The 18869-nt window shown below is 40.8% G+C and overlaps 1 protein-coding gene across 3 annotated transcripts in view; it reads right to left on the reverse strand.

Annotated features, from left to right (window-relative positions):
- Positions 1-957: 957 nt before the first annotated feature.
- Arp6 (Actin-related protein 6) overlaps positions 958-18869 on the reverse strand; it is an 82808-nt gene continuing 64896 nt past the window's right edge. For 2 of the 3 annotated variants that reach the window (XM_076201687.1, XM_076201686.1), the window contains one exon: positions 958-1243. In XM_076201687.1, coding sequence (XP_076057802.1) covers positions 1114-1243 — 130 coding nt within the window. In that variant the 3' untranslated portion in view covers positions 958-1113. Of the gene's footprint in view, positions 1244-10614; positions 10687-18869 lie in introns of those variants that run through there. The other variant, XM_076201688.1, reaches the window with a different exon arrangement.

The raw sequence follows: 18869 nt of genomic DNA on the forward strand, positions 1-18869 counted from the left end.
TCCCTTGTAAGGGGAAAAAAGCCTTTGGTATATGTATGTAAATACTACCACTGGAAATTGAGAGGGAGACCAGTGGGTAGACCCAGGAATAGATGCAGCAATGGAGTGGAAATGATTGAAGCAAGAGTAGCAATAGTAGAGAAAGTTGAAGAACATAAATTTCACAGACTGTATGGCATCACAATTGACAGGTTATTTGTCCAACTTGGTGGGGTACATAGTGAGGTTCATCCTTGGATATTGACCTAAATCAAGAGATTAACCAAAGTGGCCCACACCTACACCAGAGGGAGACTTGTGCCCAAGGCTATGTATGAGTTAGCTGGGCTTTAAGGTGTCTGCATTGATCCCAGCCAAATTAGAGGCTCTGAATGGGTTTTTGCATTTCAGATTTCTACCTACAGGCCACACCACATTGGAGAGTCATGCTCAGAACACTGTGAGGTAAGTGAGAGGTATATGGGCCCAGGCCCAGGCCCACAGCCGGGGGGGGGGGTTAAACATAAAAAAATTACCAATCTTGTATAGCACTCATGGAAACAGTAACACAGCAGTGTTGTGACACCACTGCTGAACCATGAGACACTATGATCATCAGTCAGGGCCAATAGTGTATTGGATATCATGTATGGGTCATGCAATTGGTGCCAAGTTGCAAGATTATGAACTAAGGACATATATTTGCAACAAAGAATATTCTTGAGACCCATTAGTTTGCACTGAACAGCAAACTAATTTGCATTTTTATTCTGACAACCAGTGTATATGAAAAAATGACTGAAAAATACAAATATATGAGCTTGAAAGATTGGGGAGGCTACTGAATTTTTTTTGGGGGGAGATAAGCCCATCCTCATTGGCTATGGGCCTGGCTGGGCCCATGGATGTGTGTGCATGGGGTCCAGCCAAATTTGAGGCTGTTTAGGTTCTCTTCTGTGAATAAATTAATAAACCAAGAAACATTTTACATTTTATTAGAAGAAAGAAAAAATTAAATTAAATATCTTCTCTTAATACAAAAACATAGAATGTTTACTGAAGGCCTTAACAGATATGAAAAGAACACTGAATCAAGATGTTTAACTTATGCATCTAATATTTGAAAGGAGGCTGTCAAATATGAAATCTTGATTGGCAGATGGAAAATCCATTTTCTTCCCATTCCCGTCGAGTGACCAACATTTCTGGGAAATGTGCTGATCTACTTATCACGGCACCTCCTTGCCAGGAGTACGTTGTTGGACTGCAAGGGAAAATTATAATAATTGAGAGAGAATGTTGGCATATATATATACACCACACACACACACACACATGGTTCTGTATTAGCTCTGATAATGTTTGCCATGTATATAAACGACATGGATGAAGGTGTAAAATGTTATATGAACTTCGTTGCAGATGACGCAAAACTACTAGCAAGAAATGTATAATAGAGTTTGGCTGCATGTTATTGTGGCAAAGTAGCATGCAGTTGATACTTTAGGGTCTATATGGGGCGCCCCTACGGACCAGAGCCACACATAATTTTGTCTGTGATAGAGGAAAACTCTGCTCATAGAGAAATGATGACACTTTTATACTACAACTGTCCCTCCGTTATGCTGTCCCCCAATCCCTTGTTACTGTCCTCTACCATTTCTCTGAATATTCATTTCCTTTTTTGCCTACCTACCCTGTGGTGGGGGAAAAGAATACTGCCACCAAGTATTTCCACTTGGATCGTAAGAGGCGAGAAAAAAGGGACGGGGATTGGGACCAGGCATCCTTCTCCCTGTAGCCCCACAGGGGACATTCCTAAAAAATGTAAAGGGTCTAGGAGTTTTCCGACCAGCACTCTAAGGTTTGGGTCTTTTAATGTGCGTGGATGTGGTACAGATGAGAGTAAAAGGGAAGAGATAGGTAGTATGTTTGTGAGAAGAAAGATGGATGTGTTGGCTTTGAGTGAAACTAAGTTGAAAAGGAAGGGTAAGTGTAAGTTTGGGAGTGTAAGTGGGAGATTATCAGGAGTGAAGGGAGGGAAGGGGTGGCTATATTAATAAGTGAAGAGATAGGTAAATGTGTAGTGGAGTGGAAGGAGGTTTCCTCAAGGATAATGTGGATGAAGGTGAAACTGGGAAAAGAGATGTGGGTTTTTGTAAGTGCATATGGGCCAAGTAGTGAGAAGAGTGTAGAAGAAAGGGAGGCTTTTTGGATAGATTTAAATGAGTGCATAGAGGGATTAGGGAGAAATGTCAATGTAATAGTACTGGGAGACCTTAATGCTAGGGTAGGAAATGATCCAATTGATGGAGTAGTTGGGAAATGTGGAATTCCAGGAAAGAATTGTAGTGGAGAGTTGATGGTGGAGATGTGTCTAGAAAGAGAGTTCATGATAGCAAATACAGTGTTTCAGAAGAAAGTCAAGCATAAGTACACATGGGAGAGGGTGGTGGATGGAAGGGCGGTAGATAGAGCGTTAATGGATTATGTAGTGGTAGAGAGGAGTATGATAGGAAGAGTTAAGGATGTACATATCAGATAATTTTTTGGTGGAAGGTAAGTTGAGAGTGGAGGATAGATGGAGGAAGAGTAAAAGGACAAAAGGTAGGGAGGTGCTTAGAGTGAACTCTTTAAATGAAAAGGAGTACAAGAAGAAGCTGAGGGAGGAATGGGAGGGAGTGAAGGATAGAGTAGAGCTAGGAGTGGAGGAATGGGGATGGTTCAAGGAGGGAGTCACAAAGTGTGCAAAGATGGTGTATGGAACAAGAAGGACAGGAGGAAATAGAAGGAAGGGTAGTGAGTGGTCGGATGAGGAAACAAAGAAGGTTGTAGAAGAGAAGCGAGCTTTCACAGATTGGTTACAAAATAGGACGAGGGAGACATATGAGAGGTACAAAGAAAAGAAAAGAGAAGTAAAGCAAAAGGTAAAGGAGGCAAAGAGGAGAGCAGATGTGAAGTGGGGTACGAGTATGACAGAAAATTTTGAAAGTAATATAAAGATGTTTTGGAAAGAAATTTAGAGAGGAAGAGGAGGCAAATCAAGTAGAGAAGAAAAGGTAAAAGGTGCAGATGGAGAGATGATAATGGAAGAGAAGGCAGTAAGGGGAAGATGGGCAGGGTATTTTAGGGAGTTGCTAAATGTGAAGGAGGATAGGGAGGGAAAGATAGTTGCAGTGGGAAATGCTAAGAAAATGACCGTGATGAGTGAGGAAAATGGAGGAGAAATAAATAAGGATGAAGTGAAGGCAGTTGTTAAGATGATGCAGAGTGTCTAAAAAAAGGAGGTACAGTGATGGTGGACTGGCTGGTGAGGTTATTTAATGTTTGCTGGAGAGAGGGTAGAGTGCCAGAGGACTGGAGGAATGCTTGTATAGTTCCACTTTACAAGGGAAAAGGTTATAAGTGTAAATGTAATAGTTTCAGAGGGATTAGCTTGTTAAGTGTAGTTGGGAAGACTTATGGGAGGATCTTGATTGAGAGGATTAGGAGAGGAACAGAAGGAGTAATTGGTGAGGAACAGTGTGGATTTAGGACGGGTAGAGGTTGTGTAGATCAGATCTTTGTGGTAAGACAAATATGTGAGAAAGCTATAGGAAAGGGGAAGGATGTTTTTTAGGCTTTTATGGATCTGGAAAAGGCTTACGACAGGGTAGACAGAAAGGCACTGTGGGAGGTTTTGCGGATATATGGGATAGGAGGAAAGCTTATAGTAGAGCTTGTGTCAGGATTAGAAATAGAGAGAGTGGTTCGAGGTAAAGTTGGGACTTCGTCAGGGATGCGTTATGTCGCCCTGGCTGTTCAACTCGTACATGGATGGGGTAGTGCGAGAGGTAAATGCAAGGGTGGTGGGTCAGGGATTGGAGATGGATAAAGAAATGGAGAAAAGTGGGAGGTGAGCCAGCTGTTGTTTGAGGACGACACTGTGTTTGTGGCAGGATCGGAGGAGGGATTGAGGAAGTTGATGACAGAGTTTGGGAGAGTGTGTGATAGAAGAAAGCTGAAGATAAATGTGGGTAAAGTAAGGTGATGAGATGTTCAAGGGGTGAAAGTGGCCGCAGACTGGAAGTGAGCATTAAGGGAGAGCGACTGGAGGAAGTGGATAGTTTTAGATGCTTGGGTGCAAATGTGGCAGGAAAAGGCAGAGTGGAGGTGGAGGTAGAATGTAGATTGAGAGAAGCAAGTAAATCCCTTGGTGGATTAAAAAGTGTAATGGGGAATAGACATTTGGGAATGGATGCTAAGAGGAGACTGTATGAAGGAGTGATTGTGCCAACAGCACTGTATGGGGCAGAAACATGGAACATAAGAGAGGAAGAGAGAAGGAATTTGAATGTGTTTGAGATGAGGTGTCTGAGAAGTATGATGGGGGTTACTAGGCTAGATAAGAGTGAGAAATGAGGAGGTGAGGAGAAGAACGGGGGTGGAAAGGGAGTTGGGAGATAGGGTTGATGAAAGAGTATTAGGATGGTTTGGACACATGGAAAGAATGAGTGAAGAAAGACTAGTAAAAGAGGTATGGAAGGCAGATGTGGAGGGAGTGAACATGAGGGGACGTCCTAGGATGAGGTGGATGGATGGGGTGAAGGGGGCTTTGGGGAAGAGGGGAATGTCTGTTGAGCAAGGATGGGAGAGGACAGAGGACAAGGGTGAATGGAGAATGGTTGTATATAGATGATGTTGTGATGCATGAGGTGGAATGGGTGGGGGGATGGGGGGTGAGGTAGTATGTGTGAGCAAAATTTGACGCAGCCCGAAGGGATTTCTCCCCGTCTTCTCCTTTTATGCATGGGGGGACTGAGAGGGGGGTCGCCAATTTAATGAAGCAGCCTTGCTGTGGATGTGCTGTGTCTTGCGACACTGCTTCTGACCCAGGGCAGTGGACAAGGTGCAGGGATGACCCGTCATCCAGGAGGTGCTAAGATGAGAGGGAGGGTGGAGGGGTGTGGAGTGTATTCAGGGATGGAATGGGTGGGAATGATTTTATGCCTTTTCCTTTTTGGCTACCTCCCTAGTAAGGGGGAAAAAGCCTTGGTATATGTATGTACAAAGGAAGCTAAAAAAGTTAGCTTGGAAAAGGACCTAGGAGTATCAGCAGACAAGCATATTAACAAAATAGTTGAAGAAACCTACAATTTACCAAGGTCAATAAAGGTGACCTTTAATTACATGGGTGAGGTAATGGTAAGGAAAATATTAGTCACACTGATAAGACCAAGACTGGGGTACACTGCGACACTATGGACGTCCAGCACAAAAAGGAATATAAAGATATTAGAAAGAATCCACAACACAATGACAAAGATGGCACCAATACTCTCAAAATTGACATACAGAGATTGTCCAGAAGTGAAACTACCACCCCTGGAACAAAGAAGAGAAAGAGATCTACTGGCCATTTGCAGAATCATGAAAGGCATGGAAGTCCTTGACAGAGAAGATTTAAAGTGGGATAAAAGAAAAACAAGAGGACATGAAAAGAAACTCAAAAAGGATAGTTACACAAGAGATCTGAAAAAGAATAGTTTCCCACACAGGGTGGTGGATGTCTGCATAAAATTGGATGAGGGAACAGTGTGTGCAAAAACCATACAAGATTTTAAGAACAAACTAGATGCTGAAAGATACAAAGACGGGTCACTACAAGCATAGCTCCCTTTCCGTATGATACAACTAGGTAAATACACACACACATACAAAAACTAAAAAACCTTTTCCCTCATAAGGGAGGGGGTTAGCCAAGACATGCACTCACTCTTTACCCATCCAATACCCATTTATTCTGCACTCTGAACACCATCCAACATAAAGACACTACCAACACGAAATAGGCATGGTGATGCACTCAAACTGTCACAGATGCAACCATCAGAGAGGACATAAAACCTTACACTACAATGCCTCACAGTAACAAACCCTAGACAGCAACACATCTTCCCTGAGTGACTTATAGTCTCACCTGGAGACTGTTGCCAGCTACCTGAAGGCTGCAGGTCTTCTGCAAGAGAGATGAGGGGCAACAGATTGACTGATTGATTAGATGAAGGGTCATCCATACCCCCTACCTATTGTCTAGGTCAAAAGTAATGCATCATGGCACAACACATCTATAAAAGCTCCCAACAGCAGAAGCTGGTTTAGCCCCACTGCCTCATTACATGCCCACCCTTGCTCCTCGTCCACTCACAAGTAATTAGAAGAGACAATGTGCTGGGTCAATTTATCATCCATTCACACTCACCCCACATCTATCTCTTGCCCTCTCCCTGCCCTGTTTGACATTTGGGTGCTTACACAGAGAATGCTGGTTTTCTTGCATGAGCAATTGGTGGTGTCAACCCCTGCCAAGAATTACACCATATAAACAAATGTAAATATGTGATGCATGAGGTGGAGTGGGTGGGGGATGGGGGGTGAGGGAGTATGTATGAGAAATAAATTGATGCAGCCCAAAGGGATTTCTCCCTGTCTTCTCCTTTTCTGCATAAGGGGATGGAGAGGGGGGTGTCGCCAATCTAATGAAGCGACCTTGCTGTGGATGTGCTGTCTTGTGACACTGCTTCCGACCCAGGGCAGTGGACAAGATGCAGGGATGACCTATCATCCAGGAGGTGCCAAGATAAGAGGGAGGGAAAAAGGTAGAGGGGAGTGGAGTATGTAGGGGACGGAATGGGTGGGAGCAGTTACTATGCTTTTTTTTTTTTTTACTTCCCTTGTAAGGGGGAAAAAACCTTTGGTATATGTATGTATGTATTTACCTAGTTGTAATATATGGGAGGGGAGCTATGCTCGTGGTGACCCGTCTTTGTATCTCTCCGCATCAAGTTTTATCTTAAAATCTTGTATAGTGTTTGCACATACTGTTTTGTTGTCTAATTTGTTCCATGTATTAATCGCTCTATGTGGGAAACTGTTCCTTTTCAAGTTTTTTCTATAGCTATCTTTTTTCAGTTTTTTTCCGTGTCCTCTCGTTTTACCGTTGTCCCACACTAACAGGTCGTTCCTGTCTAAAACTTCCATTCCCTTCATTATTCTGTAGATAGTCAGCAAATCTCCTCTTTCTCTTCTTTGTTCCAGTGTTGGTAGGTTCAGTTTGGATAGTCTTTGCACATGTGTTAGTTCGGTGAGATTCGGTGCTAGTTTGGTTGTCGCTCTTTGTAATCTTTCTAGTTTCTTAATATTCTTTTTGGTGCTGGGTGTCCAAAGTGATGCTGCGTACTCTAGTTTTGGTCTTATTAGTGTAGTTAGTATTTTCTTTATCATTTCTTCATCCATATAAGTAAATGCCACTTTGATTGACCTCAATAAGTTGTAGGTTTCTCCGAATATTTTATTTATATGCTTATCAGGTTTCATGTCCTTTCCAATCATCACTCCAAGATCTTTTTCAGAGTTTGCTTTTTTATTTTTTCTTCTCCAATTCTGTATTCTTTTGATATTCTGTTTTTACTCTTTCCAAATTCCATTATACTGCATTTCTTAATATTAAATTTCACTTCCCACCTTTGAGTCCAATTCCATATCGTGTCCAGATCTTGTTGCAATGAGTTGCAGTCCTCTTCCGTTTTTACCTTTTTAAGTAATTTTGCATCTGCAAAAAAATTCATATAGCACTCCACGCCTTCATTCATGTCATTAATGTATTCGGCGAACAAGATCGGGGCCAGTACCGATCCTTGCGGGACACCGCTTTTTACTTCTTCCCAGTTTGAGAATTTTTCTCTAATTACAACTCTTATTTTCCTCCCAATCAGGAAGTCTTCCATCCATTCCAATAATTTTCCTCTGATTCCACCCTTTGATTCTATCTTATTTATTAATTTCTTATGAGGTACCTTATCGAATGCCTTTTGCAGGTCCAGAAAAGCACAGTCCGCCCATCCATCTCTTTCTTGTATTATGTCTACTAATCTTGAGTAAAAGCAGATCAGATTTGTTGTACATGATCTCCCTTGTCTGAATCCAAATTGATTTGGGTTCAGTATAGATTTTTCTTCCAGGTATCTAACCCATCTCTTTTTGACAACTCTTTCACAAATTTTTGCTATTGTGCTTGTTAGTGAGACTAGTCTGTAGTTAGATGGATCTTCTTTATCACCTCCCTTATAAATGGGTACAATGTTTGCCTTTTTCTAGTCCAATGGTACTTTTCCTTCTTTAAGTGAGGATTTAATTATATTATATATTTTGTCAGTTAATTCTTCCATACATTCCTTCAGTATCCAGTTTGCAATCCCGTCTGGGCCATGTGATTTTCTGACATCAAGGGTTTTAATTTGATCACTGATTTCTTTTTGTGTTACGTTTATTTCTTTCATTGCTGGGGATAATTCTCTCTCTCTATCTACACTGTTAGGCGAGCTTTCTATTGTGAATACTGATCTGAGGTGGTTGTTCATAATTTCAGCCATTTCCAGTTCTTCTGTATATTCCTTTTTATCTTGGCGCAGTTTTTCTATTTCTTGTTTGTTTTTCAGTTTTCCATTTACATATTTGTAAAATAGTTTGGGTTCTTCCTTACATTTGTCTATTATCTTTTTTTTATAATTCCTCTTTTCATCTCTGCGTATTTTTACATATTCGTTTCTTAGTTTGATGTACGTTTGCCATTTGCTTTGTTTCTTATCTCTTTTCCACTTTTTCCAAGCTTTGTCTCTTTTTTCCTTAGCTTCACTACATCTTTTGTTGTACCAACTCTTTATGTATGCCTTTTCCATTTTTTGTTGTGGTACATATTTGTTCACTCCTTCATTATAAATTTCTTTTAATATATTCCATTTTTCTTCTATCCCTGTATCTTCGTTTTGGAATTTTTCCCAGTTTGCATTGCGAAAGAATGTTATAAGTTTCTCAAAGTTTGTTTTGTTATACATAGGTCTTCCTATTCTATGTTTATCATTCTTGCTTTGGTCCATTTGTTCTTTCAATTCCATTTCAATTAGTACATGGTCACTTTTTCCTATCGGAGTTTTATAATCAATTTTTTCAATAATCTCAGGTTCTGTCATAAGTATTAAGTCTAATTTTGAGGGTTCTTCATTTCCACTGTATCTAGTATTTTCTTTAATCCACTGGGTCATTGTGTATTCAATGGTCAAGTCAAGGAGTACATTGCCCCAGTGTTTCTCTCCCCCCTTCACTGTCATTTCTTCCCAGCATATTTCTTTTGAATTAAAGTCACCCATAATTACTGTATTTCCTCCATCTTTCAGTGTTTCAATTAATTCATCTTTTGTATCTTCTAGTAACTCGGAATGATCCCTTTCTGTCCAGGCTTGTGTTTTAGGAGGTACATATACCACTGCAAATTTTCTTTTCTTCATTTGTTTACCTTCAACTTGTACTATAATTGATTCTACATTGTTTTTTCCTTCAGTTATTTTTGTTACACTCAAATTTTTCTTAGTCAATATTAGAACTCCTCTGCCCTGTTTGTTCTTTCTATTCTTTGTCCAACAGTTGTATACACCTTGTCCTACAGTGTGGGGTGTTACGGTGTACTTTAATTTGGTTTCTACAATGCCCATTATGTCTGGTTCTTCTGAGACTAGATAATCATTTAGTTCGTTTATTCCTGAAATTATTCCATCTATATTTGTATAAGCTATTTTTAGTTTCTTTTCTCCTCCTCCCCTTCTGTCTTCTTTGTTTCCATTTTCCCTATATATCTTTTTCTCAGCCTCATGTCTATCACTCCCCAAAAAAACTCCTCCTTTTCCTTTTCAGTTCTATTCTCATTCCTTTGATTCACCTCATTCCTAAGTTCTTTTTCTTTCTCTTTTTCTACCTCACCCATTTCTTTTTTTATCCAAATATTTTTGTACTGTTCGCTGTTTGCTAATCTTATTGTTCTAGATAATATTTCTTCTGCGCTTGATTGCAATCTAAGTTTAACTTTTAGTGGTCTATACTGTTTATCTTTAGAGTACCTGCCCATTCTATGGGTTTCCTCGATTTCTCGGTCCCAGCCTAACTCATCTGTTTGTAACTCTTTTAGTATTTCTTTGGCAATCTCTTTTTCTTCCTTTTCCCTCTGATATCTTGGTAAATTGTGCTTTTCTTTAGTGCCATAGACTACTATACACCTTTTTCTATCCACTGTGTCCCTAACTAGGTTACTTTTCTTTTTAATAATCTGAATTACAGTTTCTTTGGTATTATCTTTTACCTGTTGTTCCATTATTTTCTTTAGGGATATTTCTTGACTTTCCTGTTCAATTTACCACTGTTTTTTTATTTCCTGTAGGTCATTCTCCTTGATTTTTTCTTTCACCTTTTCAGTCACCTCCTTCATTTGACTTTTAATTTCTTGTTTCAGAGCCTCGTTCCTACTATTACCCTCACTTTTCAGCCTCTCATTATCACCCTTAAGCTGTTTTAATTCCCTTTTCAACTCGTCTATCTCCCTATTGTTCTCTTTGTTAGCTTTTCTTAAGTTTGATATTTCCTGGTACATTATCTTGTATTCGCTTTTAAGCTCTAATAGTTCATCAACGATGTCATTTAAATCTCTATTCCTCATTATATTCCTGTATCTGGGTTCTCTATCCATCTCTACTCTAAGTAATCCATTGCCTTCTCTTTCAAAACCGGAAAATCTACTTACGTCTAACCTTTGGTATTCTCTAGGTGTTGATGCGAAGCATGATTTTTTTCTTACTACCCCTAATGGTGTTTCTTCCAGGCTTCTTTTAATTGAGTCTTTAGCTTTAGGGGTTTCCATTTTGAAAAAAAAAAAAAAAAAAAAAAAGTTAAGCGGAGATACAATTACGACCTACGTCATTTCACCACGAATACACAGCCCCTGCCACACCATATGTATGCATGCATGCATGCAGTTTTACATAAATATTCTTGAGCAATATTAGCTCATCATCAGACTATGAGATTGACATATCTACATCACAGCTGGTAAATCAAAACTGAGAATGACACATAGATCTGCTACCATGTCCATCCCCTTGATAGTCAGAGGAAATTACCCACATCCTTTGTGATCACCTACCAGTGCCGGAAAATAGTGTGGATCTACACCAATCAGCACTGATTGTTCGCATGAAAAAACCAGCATTCTCTGTGTACACACCATTCCCCTTTTACCCAAAGGTCCCTTCACCACATCCATCCATCCTATTCTTGGTTTTTTCTTTAAGTTCACTGCATCCACTTCCATCCATACTTTTTTTTCTAATCTTTCCCTATACTCAAGCCATCAAAGTATCAACCCTATCTGTCATCTACCTTTTCAATCCATGCTCTCCTCACCTCCTCATTTCTCATTCTAACAACTGTTGTATCCTCCACCATACTTCTTAAACACTTTAATTTCAAACAAACTCAGTTTTTTTCCTTTCTGCTCCTCTTACATTCCAAGTCTTTGCCCCACACAATGTTGTAAGCATTTTTCATTCCCCTCAAAACATTAACTTGCTTCCTTCACTACATTTTAACTCCTCCCTTACTCCTCCATTCTGTTACATGTGACTAGATACTTATAACTATCCACTTTTCTTCTCCCATCACACTGCTCTTTTCTAGCATTTCCCACTGCCACAATTAATCAATCCCTAACTTCCTCTGCACTCAACACTTCCATGAAATATTTTATCCACCTTCCCATTTCTGTCTTTACTTGTATTAACTCTGTCCATCTGTACTCTTAACCTTTTCCTCTATCTTATCTCATACCCTGTCTTCATTCCTGTAAAAATAAGTATATTAATCTATTTTCTTTTCAAAATTTCAGTTCAACTCTTACTCTAATTTACATGTCCTACTCTTTGCTTTCTTCATCCTGCATTTTGTTGCTTTTCCTCTTTCTAATAAGCTTTCCTAATTCTAACTTGTAACCAATCCTCATTCACTGGTTTACAAAGGATTACAAAGGAAGAGCATTACAGAAAGAAAAAGATAAATGAATAAAATAAATGGATAATGACAAATAATAAACAGAAAAATAACAATAATTTATAATATACATACGTACATATACCAAGGCTTTTCCCCCTTACAAGGGGGGTAGCCAAAAAGAAAAAGGCATAAAATCATTCCCACCCATTCCATCTCTGAATACACTCCACACAACTCCACCCTCCCTCTTATCTTAGCACCTCCTGAATGACGGGTCATCCCTGCACCTTGTCCACTGCCCTGGGTCAGAAGCAGTGTCGCAAGACACAGCACATCCACAGCAAGGCCGCTTCATTAAATCGGCGACCCCGCCTCTCCGTCCCCCCATTGCATAAAATGAGAGGACGGGGAGAAATCCCTTCGGGCTGCGTCAAATTTTGCTCACACATACTACCTCACCCCCCATCCACCCTCCCATTCCACCTCATGCAATCACATCATCATCCATATACAACCATTCTCCATTCACCCCTGTCTTCTGTCCTCTCCCGTCCTTCCTCAACAGACATTCCCCTCTTCCCCAAAGCCCCCTTCACCCCATCCATCCACCTCATCCTAGGACGTCCCCTCATGTTCACTCCCTCCACATCTGCCTTCCACACTTCTTTTACTAGTCTTTCTTCACTCATTCTTTCCATGTGTCCAAACCATCCTAATACTTTTTCATCAACCCTATCTTCCAGCTCCTTTTCCATCCCTGTTCTCCTCCTCACCTCCTCATTTCTCACTCTATCTAGCCTAGTAACCCCTATCATACTTCTCAGACACCTCATCTCAAACACATTCAAACTCCTTCTCTCTTCTTCTCTTATGTTCCATGTTTCTGCCCCATACAGTTCTGTTGGCACAATCACTCCTTCATACAGTCTCCTCTTAGCATCCATTCCCAAATGTCTATTCCTCATTACACTCTTTAATCCACCAAGGCATTTACTCGCTTCTCTCAATCTACATTCTACCTCCACTTTCACTCCACCTTTCCCTGCCACATTTGCACCCAAGTATCTAAAACTATCCACTTCCTCCAGTCGCTCTCCTTTAATGCTCACTTCCAGTCTACTGCCACTTTCACCCCTTGTACATCTCATCACCTTACTTTTACCCACATTTATCTTTAGCTTTCTTCTATCACATACTCTCCCAAACTCTGCCACCAACTTCCTCAATCCCTCCTCCGATCCTGCCACAAGCACAGTGTCGTCCGCAAACAACAGCTGGCTCACCTCCCACTTTTCTCCATTTTCTTTAACCATCTCCAATCCCTTGCCACTACCCTTGCATTTACCTCTCGCACTACCCCATCCATGTATAAATTGAACAGCCAGGGCGACATAACGCAGCCTTGACGAAGTCCCACCTTTACCTCGAACCACTCACTCTCTCCATTTCCAATCCTGACACAAGCTCTACTACTCTCATAAAAACTCTTGACAGCTCGTAGAAGCTTTCCTCCTATCCCATATATCTGCATAACCTCCCACAGTGCCTTCCTGTCTACCCTATCATAAGCCTTTTCCAGATCCATAAAAGCCCAAAAAACATCCTTCCCCTTTCCTATAGCTTTCTCACATATTTGTCTTACCACAAAGATCTGATCTACACAACCTCTACCTGTCCTAAATCCACACTGTTCCTCACCAATTACTCCTTCTGTTCCTCTCCTAATCCTCTCAATCAAGATCCTCCCATAAGCCTTCCCAACTACACTCAACAAGCTAATCCCTCTGAAACTACTACATTCACACTTGTTCCCTTTTCCCTTTATAATATATTCATATTTATATTTTCCCTTTATAATATATTTATATTTATAATATATAAAAAATAAAATAAACGGCAGGCATTACAACATTTTGCATAGGTGCTTATCTATATGAATCTTAAAACTTCAAACTGTACTACATTGCATTACCTCTGCAGGAAGTTTATTCCATTCATTTACTTGGTTGGCAAAGTTGTTTCTATCCACTTACATATTAAATCTACTTCCTGACAGTTTGAGACCATTATTCTTGTTTGAGTTGCATTCAGTTTGAAAATTTCCTTCACTTTTGTTATTGTCAACTCCCTTTAGAATTTTTAAGACCTACATCAAATCATACGATTCCCTCATCCTAATTTGCAGCCAATCTATGAATGCCTGCTTCTTCTCTTCTACACATTTCTTTGCTTCCTCATCCCACCACTCACTACCCTTCCTTCTATTTCCTCCTGCCCTCCTTGTTCCACACACCATCTTTGCACACCTCATGACTCCCTCCTTGAACCATCCACATTCCTCCTCCACTCCTAGTTCTACTCTATCTTTTACTCCCTCCCACTCCTCTTTCAGCTTCTTCTTATACTTACTCTCCTTTTTTTCCTCATTTAAGCAGTTCACTCTAAGTACCTCCCTACCTTCTGCCCTTTTCCTCTTTCTACACCTATTCTCCACTCTCAATTTACCTTCCACCAGAAAATGATCTGATATTCCCCCACTCTCTCCCTTTAGAACATGTACATCCTTAACTCTTCCTACCATACTCCTGGTCACCACTATATAGTCCATTAATGCTCTATCTGCCACCCTTCCACCCACCACCCTCTACCATGTGTACTTATGCTTGACTTTCTTCCTAAACACTGTATTGCTATCATCAACTCTTTCAAGACACATCTCCACCATCATTTCTTCACTACGATTTTTACCTGGAACTCCATACTTCCCAATCACTCCGTCTATTGGTTCTTTTCCTACCTTAGCATTAAGGTCTCCTAATACAACTACATTGACATTTCTCCCTAATCCCTCTATGCACTCATTTATATCTACCCAAAAAGCCTCCCTTTCCTCTATGCTCTTCTCACTACTAGGTCCATACTCACAAAAACCTACATCTCCCTTCCCACCTTCACCTTCATCCACATCAACCTTGATGAAACCTCCTTCCACTCCACTACCCGCTTTCTTATCTCTTCACTTACTAGTATAGCCACCCCTTCTCTCCCTTGTCCCCTCTTCACTCCTGAGTACCTCCCAGCTACACTCCCAAACTCACAGTTGCCCTTTCCTTTCATCTTAGTTTCACTCATAGCCAGCACATCCATCTTTCTTCTCACAAACATACTGCCTATCTCTTCCCTTTTACTCTCATCTGTACCACATCCATGCACATTAAAAGACCCAAACCTTAGGGTACTGGTTGGAAAACTCCCAGACCCTCTTATGCCTTTTCTTCTTCTTTTTAGGAATGACCCCTTTTGGGGCTACATGTAGTAGGACTCCTACTTGGTGGTAGCATTCTCTTCCCCCACCATAGGGTCCACGAAAAAAGGAAATGAATATTCAGAGAAATGGTACAGGACAGTAACAAGAGGTTGGGGGACAGCATAACGGAGGGAGAGTTGTAGTATAAATGTGTCATCATTTCTCTATGAACAGAGTTTTCATCTATCACAGACAAAACGATGCATGATCTGGTCCATAGGGGCACCCCATATAGACCCTAAAGTATCAACTGCATGCTACTTTGCCACAATAATATGCAGCCAATACCCCAGACGGGGTACAAAGTAAAGAGAAGGGAAGTTAAGCATACGATAAAGGAAGCAAAGAGGAGAGCAGATGTGAAGTGGGGAAAGAGTATGACAGAAATTTTGGAAGAAATAAAAAGATATTTTGGAAGGAAATTAAAAGAGAAAGAGGAGGCGAATCAAGTAGAGAAGAAAAGGTAAAAGGTGCAGATGGAGAGATGATAATGGAAGAGAAGGCACTGAGAGGAAGGTGGGCAGAGTATTTTAGGGAGTTGCTAAATGTGAAGGAGGATAGGGAGGGAAAGCCAGTTGCAGTGGGAAGCGCTAAGAAAGTGAGAGTGATGAGTGAGGAAAATGGAGGAGAAATAGGGAAGGATGAAGTGAAAGCAGCAGTTAAGATGATGAGAGCAGGTAAGGCACCTGGTCTGGATGGATGCCATGCAGAATGTCTGAAGAAAGGAGGTACAGTTATGGTGGACTGGCTGGTGAGGTTATTTAATGTTTGTTTAAAAGAGGGTAGAGTGCCGGAGGACTGGAGGAATGCCTGTATAGTTCCGCTTTACAAGGGAAAGGGGGACAAGTGTGAGTGTAGTAGTTTCAGAGGGATCAGCTTGTTGAGTGTAGTTGGGAAGGCTTATGGGAGGGTCTTGATTGAGAGGATTAGGAGAGGAACAGAGGGAGTAATTGGTGAGGAACAGTGTGGGTTTAGAACAGGTAGGGGTTGTGTAGATCAGATTTTTGTGGTAAGACATATGTGAGAAAGCTGTAGGAAAAGGGAAGGATGTTTTTTGGGCTTTTATGGATCTGGAAAAGGCTTACGACAGGGTAGACAGGAAGGCACTGTGGGAGGTACTGCAGATATATGGGATAGGAGGAAAGCTGTTAAGAGCAGTCAAGAGTTTTTACGAGAGTAGTAGAGCTTGTGTTAGGATTAGAAATGGAGAGAGTGAATGGTTTGAGGTAAAGGTGGGACTTCATCAGGAATATGTTATGTTGCCCTGGCTGTTCAATCTTTACATGGATGGGGTGGTGCGAGAGGTGAATGCAAGGGAGGTGGGTCAGGGGTTGAAGATGATTAAAGAAAACTGAGAAAAGTGGGAGGTGAACCAGTTGTTGTTTCCTGACGACACTGCACTTGTAGCAGGATCAGAGGAGGGATTGAGGAAGTTAGTGACAGAGTTTGAGGTGTGTGAAAGAAGGAAGCTGTAGATAAATGTGGGTAAAAGTAAGGTGATGAGATTTGCAAGGGGAGAGAGTGACAGCAGGCTGGAAGTGAGCATTAACCCCTTCCATATGGTGCCGCATACGTAGGCGGCATGAGGAGCAAGTGGATACGCAAGGCTGCCATATCGGCGTCTTGATTATATTTATTGTAGTTGCCCCTGCGTAATGACATACTCTCTAAACTGTCTTCATCACATTTTCTATGGTTATCAAAATTCACGGGTGAAAGAGAGAACGGTCGATATAAGCGGTGACTATATTCTATGATGTGAGTATTATTACGACACATCGTACGTCTGGCAGCTAATGCTGCCCACAAGATTTTGGCCCGTACTGAAGAGGTTAAGGGTGAAAGAATGGATGAAGTGGATAGTTTTAGATATTTGGGTGCAAATGTGACAGGAAAGGGAGGAGTGGGGGTGGAGGTAGAATGTAGATTGAGAGAAGGGAGTAAATGCCTTGGTGGATTGAAAAGTGTAATGAGAAATAGACATCTGGGAATGGATGCTAAGAGGAGGTTATATGAAGGAGTAATTGTGCCAACAGCATTGTGTGGGGCAGAAACATGGAACATGAGAGAGGAAGAGAGAAGGAGTTTGAATGTGTTTGAGATGAAATGTCTGAGAAGTATGATAGGGGTTACTAGGCTGGATAGAGTGAGAAATGAGGAGGTGAGGAGGAGAACAGGGGTGGAAAAAGAGCTGGGAGATAGGGTTGATTAAAGAGTATTGGGATGGTTTGGACACATGGAAAGAATGAGTGAAGAAAGATCAGTAAAAGAAGTGTGGAAGGCAGAGGTGGAAGGAGTGAATATGAGGGGGCATCCTAGGATGAGATGGATGGATGGGGTGAAAGGGGCATTACAAAAGAGAGGAATGTCTGTGCGGGAAGGATGGGAGAGGACAGAAGATATGGGTAAATGGAGAGGGGTTGTGTATAGATGATGCTGTGATGCATGAGAGGGAGTGTGTGGGGGATGGGGGGTGAGGTAGTATGTGTGAGCAAAATTTGATGCAGCCTGAAGGGATTTCCCCCCGTCTTCTCCTTTCCTGCATAAGGGGATGGAGGGGGGGGGGTTGCCAAATTTATGAAGCTGCCTTGCTGTGGATATGCTGTGACTTGCGACACTGCTTCTGACCCAGGGCAGTGGACAGGATGCAGGGATGACCCGTCATCCAGGAGGTGCCAAGATGGGAGGGAGGGAGCAGGGTGGAGGGGAGTGGAATATATAGGAAATAGAATGTGTGGGAGTGGTTTCTATGCCTTTTTCTTTTTGGCTTCCCCCCCGTGTAGGGGGGGAAATGTCTTTGGTATATGTATGTATATCAAATCATCCCCAAGTCTATGCTTTTTTAGGGAAAATAAATTCATATGCTTTAGTCAATTTTTGTATGATTTATTTCTCATATTTGAAATCGGTTTTGGGGCTCAGCATTGTATTTTTTCCAATCTGTCTATGTCTTTAATGAGATTCTGTGACCATATGGGAATAGCATAATCCAAATGTGGACTTAGATAGCTTATTAGTGACAGATGGATTTTTAAAATCAAAAGATCACATAATCCATCTTAGAATCTTATTTGTCTTCTTTGAGGCAGAAATACACTGCTTAGATGATTTGAGATCATCACTGATAATTACAGAGATCCTTTTCACTATTCACTTTTGTTAATGAATTTCCAAATAACTTTTACCCATACTTATTGTTATTTTTACCTTACATTTAACTTTACATTTACTTGTGCTGAACTTCATTAGCCACTTTTCAGACCACTGCTGTAGTTTATCTAAATCTTCTTGAATATCTAATTGATTTAAGTGATCATTTGCCATTCCATAAAGTTTTGTATCACCAGCAAATTTGGAGACAATAGATTTCAGTCTGTGGTCTATATCATTTATATATATCATGAAGAGAAATGGCTCAAGAATGGAAACCTAAGGAACTCCACTTGACACTTTTCCATCTAGAAGTTTGTCATTTAGATGAAATGTTTGTCTGTGATCATTTAACAGTCCAGCTTAATAGGCTACCACTAAATCTGTGTGAAACTAATTTAGCAAGTAGTCTTTTGTGCAGGACAATATCAAAAGCCTTCACAAAGTCTAGATATATCAAATATAGTTTCTTTTGTCATAATTTGAGATGACTGTGTTGTAGAACCCAAGTAGGTTAGTCATGTAAGAGTGTTTCCATCTGAATCCATGCTGGGTATCATTTATTAAACAATTACTTTCTAAA

Source organism: Oratosquilla oratoria, chromosome 18 (genome assembly GCF_046742065.1).
Source record: "Oratosquilla oratoria isolate Oo_2021 chromosome 18, ASM4674206v1, whole genome shotgun sequence".
NCBI classification, from domain to species: Eukaryota; Metazoa; Arthropoda; class Malacostraca; order Stomatopoda; family Squillidae; genus Oratosquilla; species Oratosquilla oratoria.